Below are 25,391 nucleotides of genomic sequence, written 5' to 3' on the forward strand. Positions count from 1 at the left end.
ATTTTTGGCCCGAATTCCGACTTTTTTCACGATTTGTGAAACTCTGAGATCGAGCTTTATTTCTTCAGAGCTGTTTTTTTTTTTGGGACGTCTATTTTAATTTTTTTTTATATTTTGCTGAAGAAATCATTTGTCTTTCTAATGGTGAGTAGATTCGGGCGGGGCTCACTTTTAAATTACATGTTTCGGATTGGAGAAGGTCAATATTAATACTGGCATTGTTGCATAGACCTATCACATCTTTAATGGATACTTTTTGAACTCTGTGTATCTGTTATAAACGAACCAGCTTTTATATCGTTAAATTCATGAACAACGATATGGAAACCATTAATTTTCCACAAATATTTATAGCGATAATAATAACAAAAATAATATAGTAGCGCTTCCATAATATGTTAGTGTTTCGCCGAGCTTCTTCTCCGATTTGTGGCGTACGCCTTGATGTTGTCACACTAAAAGGGGAGGGACCCCCAGTTTTACGCCGACCATGAAAGGCGCTTGTATTTTTATGAGAAGTTGTTCTTCAGAGGCTTGCCGTTACCTGCCGAGGGGTGATCGCTATTAGAAAAAGCATTATTGTGTTTTTAGATTTTATGTTGGTCCGAAACCCAGGCCCTGCGGAATGGTAGCGCCCACTGCTACTCACTACATCACAGGGGCCGATAACAAGCAACAATTTCTAAACGTTAAAAAGGTGATAAATAAATTATAGTTAATTTGTAGGTTTATTTCAAAACTATGTGCATAAATTATAGATAAGTAGGTAGATAGAGTAGTTGATAAATATGTTTGTCGATGAATTCTTTAATATACACTCTTACAGCTATAGATGGGTTAGTAGATTCAGTAGATTTTTCGATGAGTACTCCAATAAATATTCTGGCAAATATTTATGAAGGCACAGAAATGAAATACATACTAACATCGATTTTCCTCTAAGGACTCGATAGTACTCCAAATTGTCCACATTTATTGAGGTAATTAATTGTTCATGTAAATCGAGTAGTTGAGGGTACATACATATATACATGCATATCTACATATATGCATATATGCATAACAACTACAGGGTCTCACAATTACCCTGATTTAAACATATCTGCATACATATGTATGTATGCACATAAGGGTGGTCCAAAAAAGTAAAGTCGGAATTTTAATGATTTCACTCCATATCTCTAATCTGTTAAAGTAAAATTTTCTGATCTTCATGAAAGGTATAAAGTAGGGCTGTGCGATTAAATGATTACTCAAAATTTTAATTAATCATAAAGTAAATAACTCAATTATTCGATTAGTTGGAAATTATGATTACTCAAAAGTTCAGTTACTCGAGTAATCAAGATTTTTGATTAACCAAAAATAAAAATATTTGAGTAATTTGCTTTATGATTAATCAACATTTCGAGTAAAATGAGTAATCAACATTTCAACTCTTTACATATGTATAAAGTCGTTAAAGTTCCTTGATACTGAAAACAACGTTTCTGTTTTCAAAAATTAAAACGAAAATTTTTTTCATATACAGAATGTAAAAAAGAAAATAAGCATTTTCCAAAGTAAACTCTTTTAACGAGCAAGTTAATTTTTTTGAGTAATCATATTTCAAGTAACTCGATTAATCATTGTTTTGAGTAATCAAAATCTTGATTACTCGAGTAATTGATTAACCGAATAATTGATTAACCAACTTGCTCGAGTAATCGAATAATCGCACAGCCCTAGTATAAAGCCTTCGGCATTGCCGAAGTAAGCGCTGCTCTTGTATAATTTTGAAATCAAAAAAAAAAATATTGAGGTCGCTCTACTTCTTGATTTCAAAATAAAAAATAGGGGTATATTTTTTCAGTATAAAGCAATCCTAGAGGGTGAGAGCATAGCGATTCCGACTTCACTTTTTTTTCCATGCATTTTTGAACCACCCTAATGTACATATTTGTATCTAAAGAAAAAAACACAAATTGCAAGAGCTACTGACATGGACAAGAATTTCGTCATTTGGTAGAATAATTTATCTGTTTATTCTACAACAAAATCTGAGGAAATTGACAAAAGAACATCTGAAGTGCTTATTTATGAGTATGAAAATATGTGTGACCTCAAATCAATTAAACTCTTTCTGAAATTAGTAAAGGATTGTGTATTGTATAATTTCCTAAAAAATTGTTTGTGTATAAATGTGCGAGTAAAAAAAGTTAGAAAAATGTATAGTTGTGGAGAGTTTTCGTAGCAGACTTTTGGAATAAATTGTAATGAACATGAAATAAGTTTTTTGATACAATTAAAAGTACTACAAATAAAAAAAGGTTAAATTCTGACTAAAAAAAGAGTCTTTCGGACTCTTTTTTTTTTTAAATACAATTTTATTATGTAGAATCGGAATTGCAATGAATTTTGAAAACGTCGAGCTATGGGCCATAGCTTCCAATTTGTTATCTTCATTATTTAAATGCTTTGTCGATGAAGACATGATTTTTTTGAACGCGGCAGCGACATCATGAATTTATATCGGTTTGACATAAAAGAAGAGGAAGAACCTTATCTGTCGCTGGAAAAATAGAAATAGATCTAATCTGGCCCCAACCACAGTCGTCGCGTAGCCCGGTCGTCGCCAAAATAATTATCTACATAAGAGTACGTGTTAAGATAATTTGACAGCTGTGGTCCGTAGCTCGTCGTTTTCATTGTGTTCGGGCTATAACAGTTTGTTTTCAAGGTGGATGCTTAACTGTATGTACATGTTATTTGAGTAGATAAATGGCATGTAAATGGATTTCAAACGAAAATACTTTCTTACTGATGATCAGATTCGCCACGGATTTGAATATTAATCTGTGGATCAGTATCTAGACGACAAAAACGTTGAAGAAACTTATGCTGAGTTTTGTTCAGATGAAGAATATGTTTCATCAGAACCTGATTCTGAAGATGTCACGGCTGAGGATCAATCGGCTGAGGATTACAATGAAAATCAACGATGCAGCGATGTCTTCAGCATCCATAGTATGGTGGCAGAAAACACTGCAAAAAACTGCCATACTTCACCTTTGCAACCTGCAAAGATTGGAATGTCTATCTTCCTTGTCGGAATTTTTAAGGATATACTCCCCAAATATGTACAGTGGTACCCAGACGGTTGAGGACAGAGCAGCTGTAGGTATTTTTGGATCTAACACCAAACTTGCAAAACCCATGGGCAAATGGACCACGGTGTTTCAAGCTGGAGTAGTCGAAATTTCAACTGCGTAAAATTAAACCTTGAAAAGGGGTTGAATCGCTCCTTTCTAGTAATCTTCTGAGATAGCCAAGAAGCCATCCGGGCACTTTCAAATGGTTAGAGAAATCTTCGACACGCTACACAGTTTGACAGCGAAAAACACGGTATCACTATGCTGGGTAGCAGGCCATAGTGGAAATGAGGTCGCCGAAGAGCTGACACGAGGAGGAACTGCCTTTTCGGGATGTCAACCATTCTGTGGTATCAGTTGGTCTTCTTCGGGAGCCATAATTACTAACTCGGTATACTTTAAACGCAGTAAGTACTGGGACGCTGGGCGGGAAGCCAGGCTCTTCGGCTAGCATTTTAACAAAAATATCATTACTTTAGAAAACAGAGATGAGATCAGGCTACTTTCTGGGTACCTGACTGGTCACAACCAATTGCGATTCCACTTGCACGAATAGGTGTGATTACAGAGTCGGATTTCTGCCTCAGCCTTGAAGATGATGAGACTTCAGAGCTTATTCTCTGTCACTGTCGTGCTTTTTCCTGGCAAAGATTGATCTATTTCAAGGATTTAATGATTCAAGCCTTTGTTGTACACAATTCGCCTGACAAGGCCCTTTTACAATTCAGTAGGGAAGCCGAAGGTATCTTGGCCATTTGTTACATCTAGGAAATAATTTACTAACTAACTTAATTAAGATAAGAGACCATCTGTGCCCCAAATTTCATTCAAATACGCCTGGTTGTTTTAGCGCAAAATAGCAACAAACCTAAACACACACTCACTTAGCCACAAAGTTTCACATGTGTGTGTAATGTTAGTAGCATTGTTAAAGTTTCCGGAAAATACATTTTTCACATGTTTCGACAAGGTTAAATGAAAAAAAAAAATCATTTTTATTTATTTATTATGCATACTTAATAATTTGATTTATAATTCTTCAAAAAAATAGCTTTGATTGAAGTTTGGAAGTTCTGGTGTAAAATTAAGTATATAAGAGTTTCCATAATAACTCACATGCTATACCTTTCCTCACACACAAAATGTGTTAAACACCCACCTTTTAATAATCGAATGCATTGCGTCCTTGAATTCAGGTGTAGCAAAAATAAGTATGTACCTATTCCTCTTTAGGCATAATCGAAATAATCTGTATTTGTGTACAAACACAACAAACATTACAAATTATTTTGCCATTTTGGTAGTATAAAAGCACACTAGGAAACTGCAAATTCCATCAGTCGTTTTGCATAGCTTCGAGAAAAAGCTATAGCTCGAAAAGGCCGTTCATTAAACATTCTAATAAATATTATTAAATTAAGTATATTAAATTGTATACTCTACCGCTATGATGTCGCCGAATTTGTTTAAAATTTGCATTTCCCTGCTTGTTTTATGTGCCGGTTTGCAACAAATTATCGCACAGAGCAGGGTATGTGGTCCGGCCATAGATGCTGTACTGGATACTATTTGTGAAAATGGCTTTAACACAAAATTCAAGAAGTCTAGTGAGTATAAGTACACAATATATACATATGTATATTATGTACATATGTATAAAATTAAGCAATAATCATATAATGGCTCTTATTACTAAAACGTGTGCTTAGGATTGAGCTCAAACTCATATCCTTAGTTCACAAAAATTATCTACTTTATATACAAAAATATTCACATTGAAGATAGAAATCAATTAAGCTGTATCGGTCTGTACGTAATTCATTCGTCTGCCTCGTCCATATATAGTACATATACATGTACTAAAATTGCCCATGAGGTGAGTTTGTGTTGAAAATGGATCAAACCGCTTACCTCACAGTATTGATATCGAATATACTGCGATATTTCAATAATAACTAATCCCAATTACTACAAATCGATATACATACATACATTTGTTCATAAAATCAGAGTAATATTTTAGTAGATCCGCCAATTTATAAAAATCTTTTAAAAATCTCTACAAAAGTTGGTATGCACTTAGTTATTCGTTTCACTAATCAAGAAGCTTACTTGTTTTGAAAACCAGCAATCACTAGGTATATATTATGAAGAGATACAAAAAGTCCTGCGTCGCTTCGGCTTTTTTACTACAGTCTTTCCGATGTGTATGATTATAATTATATTTTTTTTAAATTTTACTATTAAAAAATTTTCATAGTAAATTTGTGTCATTTTAGTGGAATGGAAAGACCTTGACAACAATTATCCGCCTACCCGTTATGCATCCTTCCCTCTTCTAGCTGGGATTCATGGCGGCCATGTTGACACATTGGCTAAGACTCGACGGCGCCGTGAGGGTGTATTCGACGAATGTTGCCGCAAGCCTTGTACCTACAACGAGCTCTATTCATATTGCAAATAAATTGTTACAGTTTTGAAAATACGAATGTTGGCAGTAAAGGAAGAAAGCCGAATATTGTTGTTTATTTGCTTATAAAAAGAAAAATTGCTTTGGTGTTCAAAAATGTTAAGAAATTTATTGTTTCAAGTATTTTTAAGTGAAATTAAATGATTGCAATTTCATTCGTTCTTCTTCTTATTTGGCTCTGTAACCGCCTAAGCGATTTGGACGAGTTCAACAAAGCACGCCAGTCGTTTCTCTTCTGTGCCAACTGGCGCCAATTGGTAATACCAACTGAAGCCAGGTCCTTCTTCTCAACCAGGTCTTTTCAACGCATAGGAATCTTTCCTTTTCTACTATTACCAGCATCACGAACCGCGTTCAAATACTTTCAGAGCTGGAGCATTTCTGTTATTCATGTGACACAGTCAGCCCAGCATAGCCGAACTATGTCTGTGTCGTTGCTAAGCTCATCGTTCCATCGTCTGCAGTATTTGCCATCGCCAAAAACGCGTAAAAGTCACCTTGTGTGAAATTGCGTTTGGTGGCAAATGGTTCGGGCAGGTCCTTGCCACCGCCACCTTGACAGAGCTGGTGGTATTTCTCAACGTCATTTTACACAGTCGTATTATTTTCGCGGCGGCTGTGGTGTAGTGATAAGCAGTGCGCACTTCCAATCCGCAGGGCCTATGTTCAAGACCTGGTCAAAGCAACATCGCAAAAAAATGTAGAAAAAAGGTATTTTCTTAACAGCGGTCGCCCTTCGACAGGCAATGGAAGACCTCCTAGTGTATTTCTGCCATGAAAAACAGCTTTTCATAAAAAATACAATCGCCATTCGGGGTCGGCGTAAATCTGTAGGTCCCTCCCCTTTGTGTGACAACATCAAGACGCACACCACAAATCGGAGGAGAAGCTCGGCCAAACACTAACATATGTGTAAGCGCCAATCTATTATGATTATGATTATTATTATGATTATGATTATTATTATTATTATTATTATTATTATTATTATTATTTTCGCGGGGAAGTTAAATTAAGACGTCGCGGCATATAGGCACCTCCTTTTAGTGCTATCGGAAGCGGCTTTGAAGTCGACAAATAGATGGAAAGGCAAAAATTCTATTCCAAATTTGTAAAAGTACGAGAGCACCCCATTTCAAGGTGGTTGCATGGATTGGTAGTAAGCAGCGAAATTCTGTATCAAATATAATAACAAGAGACAATAAATACAGAATGCAGTGAGCGAAATGAGGGGAACGAGAGAAATATGTAGGAATTCCAACAACAAATCAACAAGCACAAGATCGCATTTATTTTGCCAAATATATGTATGGGTTTCGACGTTGCATATTTTTCAGCGATGGGAAATGTTGTTTCCAATGTATTTTGTAGTTGTGTGTTTGCAAGTTATGCAGTCCGTGCAATCCGTGCTACGTGCAACGGATTTGCAAGATTTCGAGAATACCCCTATTGTGTATTTACCAGGTCGAAAGCCGCACTCTGATGAGACTCAATCAATTCGTTGATGGTGTTCTTCAGTCTTTCATACAATACTCTCAACAAGACCTTATAAGGGTGATCCCGCGGTAGTTGGCACCTATGGCAGGGTTCCCTTCCTTGTAGATTGAGCAGAGCACACTTTAATTCCAGTCGTCAGCTCATCGCCGCCATACTTGAATAGCTCAGCTGGTAGGTATATATTACATGATGAAAGTACTCAACCCAATGTGGTATTTAATGCATTTAGTCTTCCTCATAAATGGTTTAAAACGCAAAAGTTTCTAAGTTTTGCGCAAAAATTTTGCAATGAAAAATGTATATCAAAATTTCCAATTAAATTGTTTTGTAACCAATAACTTTTTATTGCCAAGCAAGAAGTCTCCACGTGGGAGTAATTCTGCATGAGAAATTCTCATTAAAACACCCACTCGTGTGCTTATAAATATGCAATAAATCACACATGCATATGTACAGAAGTGCGTGCTAGCTCCGTTGTTTTAGCGCCTTTCGTTGTCACCTACTCAAATAACTGTAAACACCTGAACTATTTTGGGTATAAAAGCATAAGCAGAAATTGCATTTACATCAATTGCTCGGCGCACAGCTTCAATGATACATAAGTTGTGCCAATTAAATATAGTATAAATATATATTTTTTTTATAAATAAATCCAAGCATTATTAAATGATGATAGCTTTCGATTTGCTTAAAATTTGCGCTTTATTGTTTGTTTTAATAGCAAGTTTGCACAAAAGTACCACTCAACGAACTGTTTGTGGTCCGGCGCTGGATGCAGTGCTCAGTACACTTTGCGTTCACGGCTACAATACGAAATTTAAGAAATCATGTGAGTATAAATAAATTCGCTTTAGGTAAAATTCGCAATAGTTTACGATGCCTAAGTTTGCAATTAATACAACTACATACATTGTATTGAATTCTAGTGGAATGGAGTGACCATGGCGCCAATGACCTGGTCGAGCAGCTGCCCTTCCCCTATGCAAACTCACCCTTTTTAGCCAAGATTCATGGCGGCCAAGTTGATACATTGGCCAAAACTCGTCGCCGTCGTCTGGGCGTATACGACGAATGTTGCAACAAGGGATGCACATACAACGAGATTTTATCCTATTGCAATAGATATGAAGATTTGATAAGAAACGGTAGTTTGTAATGTAATGCAAAATATATAGTTTGCAGGAATATTGCTACACATTTTTACACATACATTTACATTGAAAAATTCTAATGTTATACTTATAATTTTTCCTTTATAATAAAATTGTAAAACTGAGAAAACTAAAATACATATGTAATATGAATTGAAAAACAGTGTCATTTTAATTGAACCATTTTTTGCTGTAGACCAACACGCAACCAATGATGAACTCGAAAATGAGGTTAAAAAAAGTTAAAGAATATTACTGACAGCTTAAGAAAGTACAACTTTGGTTTTGGTTTTTCCGTCAACGTCCCGCTGCTTATAGGAGCGATTTCGAAAAGGTCGCAGCTATGCGAGATATGTCCTTTTTCGAATATAAACAAGTAAGAGCAGCGCTGTCTTCGGCTATGCCGAAGGCTTCATACCTTTCATGAACATCTGCAAATTTTACTTTGACAGATTACTGCTTTTGAATACATCTGCATACATCGATAGAGGAGTTACATACTTATATAAAAAATCGCCTCTAAACAATCAGAGGTATGGAAGATATACTTTATATGGCACCAATCTAATGGATTTTCACTGCTATGTGATCGGTATGTAAACCGGTAACACAATTTATTGGGTTTAGTTTCCTACATAAAGGAGATATATGGCAAAAACTGGTATCTGAACAATCAGTGCTATAGGAGATAAAGCTTATACAGCATAGATTTTGATGATTTTTTCAATAGACTTTGTATTATTATTTATAAAATATCTTACGAAATTTATCGGTTTTAGCTGTTCAAATAAAGGAGTTTTACCGTAAAATCCCATATCTGAACAATCAGATGTATGGAAGATATATGTTGTAGTCATCCGATCCTTGTTATATTCACTGTAAGTATTCTGTAAATAATGAGTGAAAGTGGTGCGAAATTTCATGTTCCTAGCTGCATAAATGGAGGAGTTATGATAAAAGACCTCATATCTGAACCATCAGTTGTATGGGGTCTGCAGGTTATAGTGACCCGATCTTTGTTATTTTCACTGTAAGTCTTCTGTTGATAATGAGTGAAAACAGCGCGAAATTTCATGGTCCTAGCTACATAAATGGAGGAGTTATAACGAAAAATTTTATATCTGAACAATCAGTTGTATGGGGGCTATAGGTTATAGTTACCCGATCTTTTTAATTTTCACTGTAAGTTTTCTGTTGATAATTATTGAAAACAGTGTGGAATTTCATGTTCCTAGCTACATAAATGGAGGAGTTATAACGAAAAATTTTATATCTGAACAATCAGTTGTATGGGAGCTATAGGTTATAGTTACCCGATCTTTTTAATTTTCACTGTAAGTTTTCTGTTGATAATTATTGAAAACAGTGCGGAATTTCATGTTCCTAGAGATATAAATGGAGGAGTTATAACGAAAAATTTTATATCTGAACAATCAATTGTATGGGGGCTATAGGTTATAGTGACCCGATCTTTGTAAATTTCACTGTAAGTATTCTGTTGATAATGGGTGCAAGTACTTCAAAATTTCATGTTCGTAGCTGCATAAATGGAAAAGTTATAACGAAAAATCTCATATCTGAACAATCAGTTGTATGGGAGCTATATGTTATAGTGGTCCGATTCTTCCGGTTCCGACAAATGATTAATACATTATAAAAATACACCCACATACCAAATTTGATACGGATATCTCAAAAACTGAGAGACTAGATTGCATACAAACAGACAGACAGACGGACAGACGGACAGACGGACAGACGGACATGGTTAAATCAACTCAGCTCGACGTTCTGATCATATAAGTATACATTTTAATGGGTCTATCTCTTTTTGTTCTGGTACTTACAAACATCGGACCAAAGTTATAATACCATTTCATGCTCATGAAAGGTATAAAAAGAAAGTAAACCTGTTGTAAGTGTCTTAAAACAATTTTGACTGTACTCCCATATTTGTATTCGTACGTCCTAATGTAATATATAATGATTTTTAATTTTTCAAGTGTACCCAATAGGAATTAAAGCTAATAATTTATTTTTGAGTTTTACCTAATCGCACAAATGAAATTATATAATAAAAATTGATTTTTTTCGATCAAAATAAATAATATAAATTTTTTTCGTGCCAAAAACTCCCTTCCCGCTCCGTTAACTTTGGAAAATGTGTTTTAAATTCTACGCTCTTATTGGGAGCTTATCTCGGCAACTTCAAATTGAGATAAAAAAGAAATGGTAGCCAACTTTTTCAACTCCTTTTGTACTCTTTCAGTATTTGATCAGCCTAATCAAATGCCGTTCGTTCGCTGGCCATCACCTCCAACTTTTTGAAATTAGGTACACAGTGTAACTAGATATTATAAAAATACTCAAAATCTCTCAACAGAGACGAGATACACTAATAAAAGGAATAAGTATCAAAATACTCAGGTAAAAATTTCATTTGGTGGTGTCTGAGTTTAATAAGTAATCATTATATGTAAGCGGTAAAACAAAACTCAATAATAAACCGCGCTACGAAAAAGTCATGAAATACACTGGACACAAAAACTAGTGTAGGTTGTAGATATGATCGAGTATAACATGAAAATAGGCGACCTGAACCTTCCGTTTATATTTTATTTAAAAACAACCGGTATGTATGTTTTTGATGCACTTATCTACCCTGTAGGAAATGTATCTAACTATAAGCTTTACTTGAAGTTGAATACGAAGGCGCTAAAAGTCACTTATTATCTGTATATTTCCTTTGACGAAAGCTATATTTCTATGGCGATGGCCGCGAAATAGTCAAGGGTGGTTACCTTTGCATTTGATGTAACTAACTTGTAACTAACTACTTTTGGACACAAAATATGAATAGGAAAAACAAAATATTTTTTTAATTTTTTTTTTATTATTTTATTTTTATTTACTTTATTTATTTTATTACATTATATATTTGTTTACATAATCTGCTGTAGGTGGTTCCATATTCGAACTCCGTCCGAGATAACTTCAAAATGATAATATGAAATTTCGATCTTCCTTTTATTTGTCCTCAATTCGAAAAAGTATTTGCGAAATGGCGAATTGTTCAATTATCATGTATCGATCAATAATATGTATCCCGGTAACCGTTCTACCAATTTGTACCAAACTCGGTATGGTCACTGTGCTTGCCACGTAAAAGCAAAACTTTGAAAATAATTGAGATCGGACTAAAATTACGGCTGCTTTTCATATAACGGTAAATTTCAGAAATCTTTGAAACTTCAATATGTCGAAATATTAATTTATTTAAAATTGATACTAAATACAATTAAAGAATTAACATTGCTTGGAATTTTGTAAAATACACGTGATATCGCACAAATGTGACTATATAAGTTTATCTCATTGTGTCTAACTGAACATTCTATCGAATTTGTTTAACCCTTATGGGTACACATAGGTCTGGCCAGACCTATAGCAACTTTAACTAAGTATTTCTCACAGAAATCAAGAAGCTAAATATCTGAGATTTTATGATATCCTCAACAGTTTTATTAGCTACTATTTTCAACATTTTTTTTTTTTTTTAATTATTTGTTATTTTAGGTTTTAATAAACATTTACTAAATCTATACCTTAACCGTACACATTAGGTCCAGCCAGACCTATGGTGTTGTGAGTATTAAATTATTAACATCGCTGCTTTTAATTCGCGTCTTCTTTGGAAAATAGCGGTAAAAATGCTCACACAAACAATAGCTACAATAATTTCTGAAAAACTCTGTCAGTTGCTTTCATTCTGCTACGAAGTGTGGTGACGAAATCAGTGCTAATATTATTTTGTGAGTTCTTTCGTGAAATTGAAAAGATATAAATTCGGAAAATTTTGAATATTGCTCTGCAGCGATGTTGAGCCGGTAAGTAGATAAACATTTTATTTCTTTCTTATAATTGCTATAGGGCACTAAACATTTTTATTTAGTATGTCGGAAGAGCAGCGAACAAACTATTTTGAGCGTCTTGTTGAACATGTGACTTTCACAGATGAGGATGGGAACGAGGACATAGACGGTATACACAATGACGATGAAGATTTTTTTGATGGTGAGTATGCTTCAGATATGGAATCGGAAAATATTTTGGAAGTAGAAAGTGATCCCGAAGACTCTGATGACGACGTTGAGGGCGAAGAACCCAGTGATGTCTCCAACGAAACCGATTGTTTCATAGCTCCTGATGGAACTAAGTGGAGTAAGACTCCTCCGCCATCTAGTCGTGCGCGTAGCCACAATATTTTGAGAGAAGCTGGTGGAACTGTAAAAAGTTCTTTATCTTCAAATTCATTAGAGATATTTAAATCCATAATAACAGAAGAAATGATCACTATAATTATGAGAGAAACTAATCGGAAAGCTTTGAAAGCGGTCGAAAAATTCAATCTCGAAAAAAAACCGAAAAAGCCAAAGAATTTGGCATTGGTTGACCAGACTGAACTATACGCTTATATTGGAATTTTGCTGGCTGCTGGAGTAAAGCATTCTAACATGCAGCACTGCACTGAACTGTGGAAACCATATTCCTTGCCAATCTATAGAGCTGCCATGTCCATACAACGGTTCAAATCTATAACCAGTTTTATAAGATTTGACGATGAAAGAACTCGTGCTTCACGACAGGAGGAAGATAAGGCTGCGCCCATATGTGACCTTTGGACGTGCTAAATACACAATTGGAGGCATTATATAAACCAACAGCAAACGTAACTGTTGATGAACAGTTATTCCCATTTAGAGGGCGTACGAAGTTTATACAGTATATACCCTCTAAGCCCGCCAAATATGGCATACAAATATTTTGGGCATGTGATGCCTCTAATTCATATCCATTGAAGGGTATTTTATACACTGGGAAGGAGCGCAATCAGCCAAGAGATGTGAATCAAGGTGAGCGTATTTTGTTAACTCTCTCCAGTAAATATCGCTTTTCTGGAAGAACTGTCATTGCTGATAACTTTTATACCACACTGAATGGTGTCCATAAATTGAGAGATTCCGGACTGGCTTATGTTGGAACATTACGTCGTAACAAAAGATATATACCTAGGGAAATGTTGGCTAGTAAATCCCGTCCGGTGTTATCAACAGAGTTCGGATTTCACGACAATGTTAGTATCGTATCATATGTCCCAAAAAAAAATAAAAGTGTTTGCTTATTATCTTCACTGCATCAAGATAACACCACTAGTGGTCAACTGCAAAAACCTGATGCAATTCTTTTTTATAATAAAATGAAATGCGGTGTCGATGTTATGGATCAGATGTTAGGAAAATATACGTGCAAACGTAAAACTCAGCGGTGGCCACTGTCTTTTTTCTACAACATGTTGGATGTGGCTGCACTGGCTGCTTATGTTATAAAAAATCAAATACAGAAAAGCAAAGCAACTGATGCAAGACGTATTTTTCTTAATGATTTGCAGCGGTAAAACCATCCCGGCTTACCATGTAGTTGTAGTTTTCGGAAAGGTGAAAAACATATATTTAATACTTGCGCCTGATATTTAGTGTTCGGCTCCGCCCTAACTTTGACTTTTTTACTTGTTTTTATATAACTCCTATCAATGTATGTTTAAGTAAAATTTTGTGATGTTGATGACAGGTTTGAAGCCTTCGGAACAGCTGAAAACTGCATTGTCCTGACTTGTTTTCCTATTTAACTATTTTTTTTATAATTAAATTTTCCTTTAACTTTTAGATTTTATTGCTATCAAAAGGAAACATTTTTTATGAAATTATTTATGAAAAATAATTTCAGTTTTTTACGAATTATTTATTTCAATTATTTAAATTTATGAAAATTTGAATTCATAAAAATAAGCCATTATAAATTACATTACTCAAGATGTTTCCTCAGAATATTCGTGGGAGTTCTCTCCGAACAAAGTAACTATACAAATGGGCTCAACAACGTAAAAGTGTTAATTAGTCATCTACTGGCATTGCTTTTTCTGATGAAAATACAGGGTGAGCCAAATAAGACCTACCTACCTACCGCAGCAGGTGCACAGTTTGCCTAGCAGTGTGCGCAGTCGCTCTATCTTTTTGGAACGACAAATTAGGATGCTGCTCTGCCGTTGGCCGCAAAAAGTTGTCAATCATTGTTCTGTAAGAAGCCCCAGAAATCATTTCTGACGTTTCATCCTCATTCTCGAAGAAATATAGGCCCATAACTTTTTCGGTCATAACACCGCACCAAACAGTGCAATTGGATGGGTGTAACTGGTGCTGGTGTGTTGGCCTTGGATTTTCAGAGCCCTACGGTCTACAGTTTTGCTTGTTAATGCGCTTCATGTCGGATCATTACCTAAAAAATTAATTTGTCTTATTTATGATTTTCCAGGAGATTAACTATGACATGCAGAAAGAAAATAACAATAAAATTAAAAAATAAAGAAGTTATATGTGTTTGACATTGGTAGGTCCTATTTAAGTCAAAGTAAAATGTCCATTCTTGGAAACCACCCGGTGTGAAAAAGTGTAATTGAAAATACATGAATCTCGGCAGTAAAAACACACGTTAGAGCAAACCGACATATACATACATGTACATTAGGGCGGGTAAATTTTTTTTATCTATTATCTAGCGTATTCTACTGGCAATTCTGAACAAAAAATTCCATGGAAACATACTAAAATTAGTTTCGAGCCTCATTATTTTTAAATTAAACTGTTAACCCATAACCAATTTCCTTTTTTAACCGACGTCAATTCAAATCAATTGATGACATAAATAATATATATTACAAAGTAGGTATCAAACTTAAGTAGCGTAAGAAAGATTAATTTTCAAAACATTTCTGAAGAGGGTTGTCAACTTTATAAAAATTTTAATTCAATTAAATTGATAAGGTAAATGAAATGTTGCAATATAGGTGTCGAAGTCCTTTAGAAAGCTTAGTTTGGAAAATATTCCTGAAGAGGGTTGCCACCTGTTTGAAGAATGTAAAACAATTCATATGATAAGATAAATGAAATATTATGACACGGGTGCCAAAACAAAGTGTTTTAAGAAAGCTTAATTTCTAAATATTTGTTTAAGAAGTTTATCACCTGTTTGACAAATTTAATTCAATTAGACCTAATATGTATTTATGTAAATTTTAAATGTATATGTATATCTGCATCTGCCCTTTGAACGCAAATTTTGTTCCGAAAAAGTGTGAGTGAAGGGCACTTGAAATACTTAAGAAAACGGTTCCAAATTGATAACATACATATATATGCAATATTACAAGTTTGAAATGAAACGAAAGGTACTTAAGGAATCTTTGAATATGAAACATTTTTCAATAGTGATATCAGCAATCTAAAAAAATCGAGATACATAAATTTTCTTCCAAAAAAAAATGTTTACCAAATATAAAAAAGAAATTGGTTAGGAATCAATAAATAAAATTAAAATAAGTAGGCTCGAAATCTTTTTTCGAGCTATACTTCCATTGACTTTTTTGTTCGTAATTAGCGGTAGAATACTTCAGTCGTCGAAACAAAGTCGGTTATATTTTCTAAGAACAAATTGACCCGCCATAATGTACATACATATCGTCGTTTCAAGTATAAAACCGCGTAACTGACATTGACTGCCAAATATTAGATTTGCTCACACAAGCTCTTGGCTCAATCCTTATACATTCGTCCTGAAATATACTAGCCAGAAATGCGATTGCTTTATAAGAAAGAGAACCATTTTGAAATATGACGGTTTTTACTCTCTAGAAAATAATTTATGCAACCTCGCATACGCCGTTTTGCATCATCTTGATACGCGGTTTTGTACTTTAAACGACGAGATCTGCATGTCTGAATGTATGTATGTGTCGAATAAACCAATATAAATTTGTGTTCATACACCTACGTGCTAAATATGCAACTTATTAATGCATAAGCGCATATATGTATGTAAATACAAAAAGATACATATCTATATATTCCTTTACAACCTTAATTTCTTTAGAAACTGAAAGCAGAGAAAGTGGGATAAAGCGTCATACCATACATCCTTGCTTTTGTTTATGGTTTTTAGAACCTTGCATATTCGCCAGTATAAAAGCACTCTAGTAAACTGCATATTCCAGCAGTAATTTTGCACAGCTTCCACAATAAGTTGCATCCAACAGAACCGGAGCTAAATAGACCTCCTTGTTAATCATAAATTTTACAATGTTGCTGAATCTTTTCAAAATCTGCGCTTCGCTGCTTCTTTCATTTGCATTTTTGCAGCAAATTAGCGCCGAAAGAACAGTCTGTGGGCCAGCAATAGATGCTGTACTAGACACTATTTGCGAAAATGGTTTTAATACAAAATTTAAGAAGTCATGTAAGTACAGCTTCCACTTGCATATAAAATACACTTTGCAGCAATCATATTTAATTTTTCTTTTTTATTTACATATAAAAATATAAAATTATGAAATTTTAGTGGAATGGGACAACCTTGGCCACGCTGAGCTTGAAGATGAACCTTCCTCACGCTATGCGGCGGCGCCCTTTCCCTACCTAGCTAAGATTCATGGCGCACAAATTGACACATTGGCTAAGACTCGTCGCCGTCGTGAGGGTGTATACGACGAATGTTGCCGCAAAAGTTGTACCTACAATGAGTTATATTCGTATTGCAAATAAATTTTTCTGTTAGATCTGTAGGGCTCAATGGAACACCGACGAAGAACAATTCTAATTTAGCTGAAGAAAATTTTAATGATAGGCACTTATATCGTTTAAGAGATAATTTTTTGGAATTTTTCTTGTTATGTATAAAAAATTTAATTTTATTTAATTCTATTAAATATAGTGGTATTCTTAACTTATATAGTGCAATATCAGCTGCGTATTTCATGAAGTTATGCGTAAAATAAATGGAAATTTGTTTTCTTAGTGAGCATTTACTCGAGATAATTAAATGTACGTATATAAATATGTACATTAAAAAATAAAACAAAAAAATTGTATCTGATAGCGGTCGCCCCTCGGCCATGAAGAAGAGCTTCTCATAAAAATTCAAGCACCGTTCCGAGTCGGCGTAAAAATGTACGTCCCTCCAATGATGGACGAAAATTTCATATACATTTTCTTCTATCAAAATTTCTTAGATCAGTCTACAGCTCTCAAGAAACAAATGCTCGTATCAAGGCGAATTCATTTATGGTGGTATCGATAAATAAATATCTACAAAAATCACTTGTATATTGTTTTGCTTTTAGTGGAGCATTGTCGAATTTCAGCTTCAGGTTTCCCTCACTCACTAGTGAAATACAAACACACTATTTACAGCTGCTGAAACAACAGCGCCTTACATTAATTTGCCTTGGCTCGTATATTTCTTTCTTCAAGAAAATTTATGGCGAAAGTAACGTAATTTTCAAGCAACAGAAATAAGGAAAAATATTTCTTGTGCTTTTTCCTGAGAGCTTCAAATAGCCCTTTAACTGGTAAAAATGGTCTGGCAAAACCAAGTTTTTTATACCCGGCGCACACCGGGGTTTTTTCACCTTTCTGTAAACTGCAAAACTTGGAAGGATGTTTTTCCGCTATTTAAAACATTTGCGATAATATGCTCAATTAGACTTTCGGCCGTTTTCTAAAATTCCGGTTAAAGATAACTCGTGCGTTGACTACGTGTCAAATTTATCGCTCACTTGCTTATAGCAGCCAATCAATTTTTAGCAGGCAGTCGAGAAAACGGCCCTTAAGGAAATAATTGAACCGAGTTTGGCAGAAATCGATTAAGCGCTAAACGGGTTGCACTTATGTTGCCATAAGTAGGCGGAGCTACGTCCATTTTCCAAATCCCCATTTCAAAAACTTCATCATATAGATTTTGGTAGATATTAATAAATCGGTGAGCGAAATACGCATATCGATTGCTGAGTGAAAGATCGACCTATCTCGGCAGCCAGTTCAAAAACACTTAATCCAAAAAACTTTTCAAGAACGCCCTTTTTCAGAATTTTATTGAAAAACACTCTACCTCAGAATTTGGTTGAAGAACGCGCAACTAGTTTTGTCTATTTTCAGAAAAGCTGGAAACCTCTGTGTCTACGTGTGTTTCCCACTTTTCTTTTGAATTTTTTTACCACTTTCCTAACTGTTGTCTAGTTTATTTATTCTGGTCGCAAAGGAGCTCGCTAGTGCACAGATAAACCATGTTGCTTTTTCTTCAGACTTTTTTAGTTCTCATGCTATCTGCACCAGGATTAAAATTCCATGGTTCTTTCCCTTGCTGCTCTCTCTCTCTTACCGGCTTCAAATAGAGAATCCAAGCAGTGTTACCACGCGCAAATTCTCTTTCCTACCAAAATTTTCTACCAAGACCAACCAAAACCTACCAAAACTTTTTGGGGGTTTTAAATTGTTTATCGAATGCCAAGTTTATTAAAAATGTAGATAACATAAGATTTAGTGAAACTAAAACACTGTACAACAAAAACAAGTTAACTACGTATAACAATTCATTTTACTATACAGACTTACACACATGTTCAAACGAGTTTTACAGCTCTCCACAAGCCTGATGCCATTTTAAAAGAGGCTAAGGCCTTTAACCAGCCATACTATCTGACATTATATTTATTTTGAACCCATTTGCCATTCTACGCAGACCTCGACTGTGAAGACTTCAGCCTGGAATATAGTTGGGTATGTGCAAATTAGCAGACTTTTGCTGAACCTTGTTCCATCTTTGATCCGTCGGTATACCATACTTGGGACGCTTCGTCAATCATAGTTGTTATCACTTCACTGCAGTCCTTTTCAGGAATTCTGGTACCTTATAGGGTCAGAACCTGCCTTGAGAATGACCCAGTAGGTCTCCAACTTTCTTGCTGATTATATTGGGCAGTTGTAGAGCGCTTCAGCAGGCCTCTTTTTCAAACAGAATAGACAAAGGAGGAATGTCTGTAATGATATAAAGGGCATTCGTTGGACAGGTGCCCATATCTCCTGTGAGGGCCACGCAGACCAATCGGCGCAGCTTGCTCAAAGTGGCAGCCGCCATTGCTTGCTTAGCTTTTGGCCATCAGGCCAGTGCCACATATGTGTTCAACGGGTCTTACTACCGTATTGAAAGACCAATATGTTAGTTTTGGTGTTATTCCCCAAGTCTTACCACGAAGTATCTGTCTCAGGTGGACTTCAGTGAGTTTACTGACCAGCCCTTTTCAACACAGCAGTCTTCAGTACATACATATATGTACATTCATATTTAGTTTATAGTTGAGTTCAATTGAAACTAAGTTGTAGGAACATAAAGTACATATATACCTTGGATGTACATATTTTATATTGGCAATATTGTACTTACGAATCAGGTATGTATATTTACATCTTCACGGTCGCCGTTATACGAAGGCACCGGTGAAATATTCGTGTAAACAAGATTTCTAAAATATTTGGATATAAATATTTTATATTTTTTGCAAATAACTTTTATTGTCGCGGAATCTACCAAAATTCAATCTAGCCTACCAACCTACCAGTTTTGGTAGGAAAAGCCGATAATTGGCAACACTGAATTCAAGCCTTCCCGCTCTCACTGCGAATAAGCTGAATACGTACAACCTATGCTCGTACATATTTTGCTACACATACTTGCAAATGCACATATGTGTTTATGAAGCACCGCTAATCTTTCACAATAATATATTCCCATACCCACTTCTGCGCTCATAAATATGCAACATAATTATTTCATATTCATGTTTACTTTGCAGGCAGAAAACTGTGAAACTAATTAAATTGACAGATGCTATAACGTGTAGGCATCAAAATTTTCCAGCGCTTGAACTGTTTTCGAAAACTTTGTGGTATAAAAGCAAAGTCGGAAACTGCAAATTTCAACAGTTGCTTTTCTAATCCCCTAAGATTAATTTGCGTTACAAAATAATTGAGAATATACATACATACGAAATAATCTAACAAATGATGCCGCTAAGTTTGTTTAAAATCTGCGCTTTGTTGCTTGTTTTAGTAGCAAGTTTGCAACAAATAACTGCTCGACGAACCGTATGTGGCCCCGCTTTGGATGCGGTACTCAGCACACTTTGTGTGCATGGATTCAATACGAAATTTAAAAAATCTCGTGAGTACACTTAAATAATGCCTATTTTCAAGATTTGCGTATCTGATTTCCATAAAAAGTACTAAAAAAATAAGAAATAAAAACCAATGCAATTACAGTAGAGTGGGATGAACATGGCGCCAATGAGCTGATAGAGGAGTTGCCATTTCCCTATGCGAATTCACCTTTCTTAGGAAAGATTCATGGCGGCCAAGTTGACACGCTAGCCAAGACACGTCGTCGCCGTCAAGGAGTGTACGATGAATGTTGCAACAAAGGATGCACCTACATCGAGATTTTATCCTATTGCAATCAGTATGAAAATCTAAGAGGCGATGATTGGTAAAGTTCTCGTAGCTCGGTAATTTTTTATATTCACATTACTTTAAGAACAAACTTTTCCATTTTAATAAGATAGTCAGTTGAGAATGTAATATTGATTATTAAAATGTAACCAACTAGGTAATAAAGTTTAAGAAGAAAACACTTTCTCACAAAAAATTTACTTTCCATCGAGATATACATATTAATAGCCGTATTCATAAAAAATAAAGTAGCTTTAACAATTTTTTTAGAAATTGAAAAATTTATGAAAACGTGAATTTATACCTAAGTGCTTCCAATTTTTATTTATAAAAATTCTTTGGCCAATATATTTTTGGGGTCTGGCAAAATATTTTATGTTTACATTTCCATTTAGAATATTGTTCTAGCTTAAAAATACTCAATAGGCTAAGTGGATGCCCCCGGACCGCAAAACTAAAAACAAAATCGACGAAGTTGTAATCGAAGGCACTTTTTCAGCAGTGTTGCCGTTGTGCGACTAAAGGTGGAATTTGGGCCCTTTTTAAGTTTCAATACCCTTTGAACCCAAAAATTGGTATATAGATAGTTGTAAGAGAAGCGATAAAAGGTATCTTTTTTTAATTTTTTTTTACTAATTACTGTGCAAAATTCATATATAAAACCTTAAATATAAAAACTGTTTATGTAGTTGTTGGTCCTGCGGCTAGACAGACGTTGCAAGTGTGGCTTTTGATCTCCACACCGTGAATATCTTATCTGTAGAACGTGTTGCTCATTTTCTCCATAAAAAAGCTAATTGTCGAACATACTTTGTTTGGAAGAACCTGCGTAAAAAAAAATTGCCAAAAATCAATCCGATTTTCTAGTAACTAAAAATTTTGTTCTTTGTAAGACTGCACACTTCCACTACCACAGAAAATGAGTTTTTTTTATAAAACCGATTATTTTCCTTATCCGTTCGCCGGCAATGATTGTAGAATTCTTTGACTCTTCAGTTCGTCGACGGGTATGGTATATTGTCGCCGATTCTAAAGACTTAACGAAGAAAGAAGATATACATCTTTGAAAATCTAAATGGCCTACGTAGGCCACATCACCCAACGGAGGGTTAAACCTGTTGAATGCTATCAGCGCGCTGCAGTGTTATATGCCATGACTCCGAGTTTTGCCGGTAACATTATACCCGAGATCCCAGGTATCGTTGTTAACGTTGTTACGCAGCTTTTCTCCAATTTTTCTATCATTATGGAGGTCTTAAGTTTCTTCCTTGCCATTTCGCATTTTTGTGCGTACAACCCTCGCATATACTCGTATTCAGCGAATAAGTTAGAGACTTCGTAGTTTTGTCAATTTTGTCGGTTTCTACTCTTAGCGTTTCTTCATCTCCGAGGGTCGTTTTTGCAGACCTTTTGACTCGGAGCATATCATAACTTCCCAGTAAGAGTGAAAGAAGCTTTTGAACATGACTACCTTCCGCTAGGGCCACTTTGATGGCCTTTGCCTTTATAAGTGCCGAGAAATTTCAAAATTTTTAATTTTCAGGGGAATGGGATGACCACACCAACCACGAAGATGCCAAACCATTACGAGAGCTTACCACTTTTGCCAAACATTCATGATGAGTGCTTTCGCAAGCATTATACCTACATACAATGAATGCTCTATACTAATATTTCATCATTCGGTTATTGCGCACCTAGATTATACCCGTTTAAATTTAAATGTTTGAAAAAATGTGAGCATAAAATTTAAAAAATATACGAATATCGGCACTGCATTGCAAGAACTCTGTAAACACAGCTGCAAAATATTCAAGCGATTTTAGTGAATGAATTCAAATAAAATTTATAAGCCCTCGAAAACGACCATTTTGTGCATTTCGTTATAAATTGCCGCACAATATTGGTAGAAAAAAATCTAATTTTCCATAGTTTGCCAACAACAGCTGCGTTTCGCACTGCGTTGTTCTCACTGCTGCCACCACACCCAAGCTCCTGCCACCACACCCAAGCTCCTGCCACCACACCCAAGCTCCTGCCACCCCGGCTACTACCTACATATGTATATATGTATATAGTACTCATTGCCAGCCAGCACCAATATGTGCTGCTCCAATGCCAGCATCTAAATTAAACATCGGCAATGGTAACAGTAAATGCTGCTCGCACTACTGACACTATTCTTGCCACTTTTTTTCGGTGTTGTAATTGACGTTGACATTGTTGCAGTCAGTTGGCAAGATTTCGATTGCCATCTTAGAAATTTAACTATCGTTTCCTTACCCAGCACGTTGGCTCTGCATGCCTTGCTTGCTATTCTGCTTTCCACTTCACCAAAACAACTCACTACTAAGCGACTGGTGTGTCTTTTACAGATAGCTGAGATTAATTTTGTACTTATTGGCTATTTTCCATTCTACGTTCTCCTTCTTCCTTTTCGGCTGCAGTGCAGCTGACAGTTTATCATATTATATTACTCGTACCTACATAGCTTTTCCCTCACGAATGTTTCCTTGCTTTCCACTTAGACGTACAACTGACTGTAACTTTTCTGTTGTCCGATTTGAGCTCAGCAATTTTTCTCAAAAATGTGTGTTGAAAGGCTAGAATTCGGTGTTGACAGTTGAGATTTCTAGCGCAATGACGGAAGTCTAATTTGTGCATGTAAATGGTTGAAAGGTTTTAGTTGCACTGCAAGCTGCAAGTTAAGATATTTGAAAAAAAGTGGCCTTGCTTGAGAAGTGTTTTTGACCGTATTCTAAAATAATTAGCCCTAACCAAATTTAATTAAAAGATAAATCTAAAGAGAGCGCAAGGTCCCGTAGATAAGTGTTCCGAAGAATACTTTTCTCGAACACTCCAATGAGCAAAGGGGGTTGAGGGGTTGTTGAGCCCACTGATGTGGGTGTCATCGGCATCTTTTGAAGAAGTGGTAAAAATATAAATGCAAAGAAAAAATACATAAAACTCATTAAAACAAATTTACGGAGATTAGTTATGTCTCTAATTGGGCACAACAATCGCAACAATCGTTGGTCGATTTGGGCCGAAACCAAAAATCTTCGCCAGTTGTACAATAAAGTTTTTGCAAAAGAATAACAATGGCATATTTTTTAAAGAGGGAACAAAGCTGATCATTTTCGTAGAAGAAAGTCACACTCCAATATGTCTAAGTATTAGTTTATTTACACCCAAAACCTAGCGGGTCATCACGTGTCTGCGGCTATAAAATTTGGAAAAGTTAGGGAATTGATCCCAAGATTGATAAGGGTGTTGTCACCCGTCTAAGAAGTGAGATTCAACTTACAAGTAAGCTATGTTAAATATCACAATAATTTGTGTGTCGAACAAAAGGGTTTAATACGATTTATTTAGAAACATTTCTTTAATAAGGTTTAAAATTTTAAAATGAATTTGATAACTAGTTAAACGAAATATGTTATTATACATTTCAAAGAAGAGGGATTTATGAAATATTTTTAAAGGGGGCTGCCACCTGTTTAGGAATTGCAAATGAATTTAAGTAACAAGTTAAATAAAATATTTCAATATCGGTATCAAGCGAGAGAGGTTTAAAGAAAGCTGTTACTATCTCGAAAATATTTTTGACGAGGGTTGCCACCAGATAAGAATTTCAAAATCAATTTAGTTTTTGTCAAACGAGAGGTTTAAAAATACTTTTTTTCGAAAATATTTTTTAAGAGAGTTGTCACCTGTTAAAAAAGTTATATTAATAAATTAAAATTATGGATACCATACGATGGATTATGGATATCATACGGGAGAAGTTAAGGAAAGCTGTACCTACATATATTTCTCTAAAATATTTTTGACGAGGGTACAATAGATTGGGTGAAAAGACTGGCGGCGGATGGGTTAGCTTATGAAGTTCTGAACTAAAACCGGAACGAAGCAAGGCGAAGTAAAGCGAAGCTAAAAGGTGTTCATACTGAATGAGGCGGAGCGGAAGTTTTTGCATAGAATCGGCTGTAAGGACACCACAAAACTTAACTTCAATGAAAAGCGACTAAAATATTTGACGAATTTTTTTCAAAATATCTATCAGAAAATAAATTATCATTGAATTATTTTCAGCTTTATAAAGTAAAAAAATCAAAGATATCACTCCCCGTTCAATGTTGCGGACCTCAACCTAATTATGCATATTGGTATAAGTTAATTGTGGATCTTAATATTCTAAATAGTTTCAAACGGATTTACTGGCATAAAATCGCAATTGATGAAAAAGAAGTTAATAGAAATATGTATTAAACCATCACTTAAATGAAATCTGATCAAATGTCAACGAAAGAAATTGAGACTAAAAAATAAATAAAAAAATTAATACAACATATAGTCGGTGCATATGAAGAAAATAACCCGTTCCTCATACGAGACAGGATGCATAAAAAAACAAATAAGAGCAGTGCTGTCTTTGGATATGCCGAAGGCTTCATACCTTTCATGACCATCAGAGAGTTTTCTTTAACAGATTACTGTATTTGTATTTGTTTCCACAGCATACATAGATAGAGGAGTTGCATACGTATGTATATGTATGAAAAAATCATATCTAAAAAATTAGTGGCATGGAAGTCATCTATACATAGTATAAAGGAAAGTCGAGATTTTTTGTACGCGGTAATCTCGAAAACTATTGAACGGATTTTGACAAGTTTTTTTCTAATATATTCTGTATCGATAGGAGAGTGACCTTTTTAATTTAGAATTTTATTAGGGTTGCCACCTGTTA

At 35.1% G+C, this 25,391-nt stretch overlaps 4 protein-coding genes across 4 annotated transcripts in view; all 4 read left to right on the forward strand.

Moving 5' to 3' along the window:
- LOC118746563 (sphingomyelinase phosphodiesterase D-like) overlaps positions 1 to 25,391 on the forward strand; it is a 282,083-nt gene that overhangs the window by 12,229 nt on the left and 244,463 nt on the right. The window lies entirely within an intron of this gene.
- On the forward strand, positions 7,690 to 8,350 carry LOC118746182 (probable insulin-like peptide 3). Its single transcript, XM_036479985.1, has 2 exons — positions 7,690 to 7,927; positions 8,025 to 8,350. Exons 1-2 carry the CDS (start codon positions 7,765 to 7,767, stop codon positions 8,252 to 8,254), a joined length of 393 nt encoding a protein of 130 aa, XP_036335878.1. The 5' UTR covers positions 7,690 to 7,764; the 3' UTR covers positions 8,255 to 8,350.
- On the forward strand, positions 16,358 to 17,002 carry LOC118746185 (LIRP-like). The gene is made up of 2 exons (XM_036479988.1): positions 16,358 to 16,595; positions 16,698 to 17,002. Exons 1-2 carry the CDS (start codon positions 16,439 to 16,441, stop codon positions 16,898 to 16,900), a joined length of 360 nt encoding a protein of 119 aa, XP_036335881.1. The 5' UTR covers positions 16,358 to 16,438; the 3' UTR covers positions 16,901 to 17,002.
- On the forward strand, positions 20,133 to 20,698 carry LOC118746183 (probable insulin-like peptide 3). The gene is made up of 2 exons (XM_036479986.1): positions 20,133 to 20,354; positions 20,453 to 20,698. Exons 1-2 carry the CDS (start codon positions 20,195 to 20,197, stop codon positions 20,677 to 20,679), a joined length of 387 nt encoding a protein of 128 aa, XP_036335879.1. The 5' UTR covers positions 20,133 to 20,194; the 3' UTR covers positions 20,680 to 20,698.

The sequence above is a fragment of the Rhagoletis pomonella genome, unplaced genomic scaffold, assembly GCF_013731165.1.
Source record: "Rhagoletis pomonella isolate Grant_MI unplaced genomic scaffold, Rhpom_1.0 Rhpom_scaffold_00010, whole genome shotgun sequence".
Lineage (NCBI taxonomy): Eukaryota > Metazoa > Arthropoda > Insecta > Diptera > Tephritidae > Rhagoletis > Rhagoletis pomonella.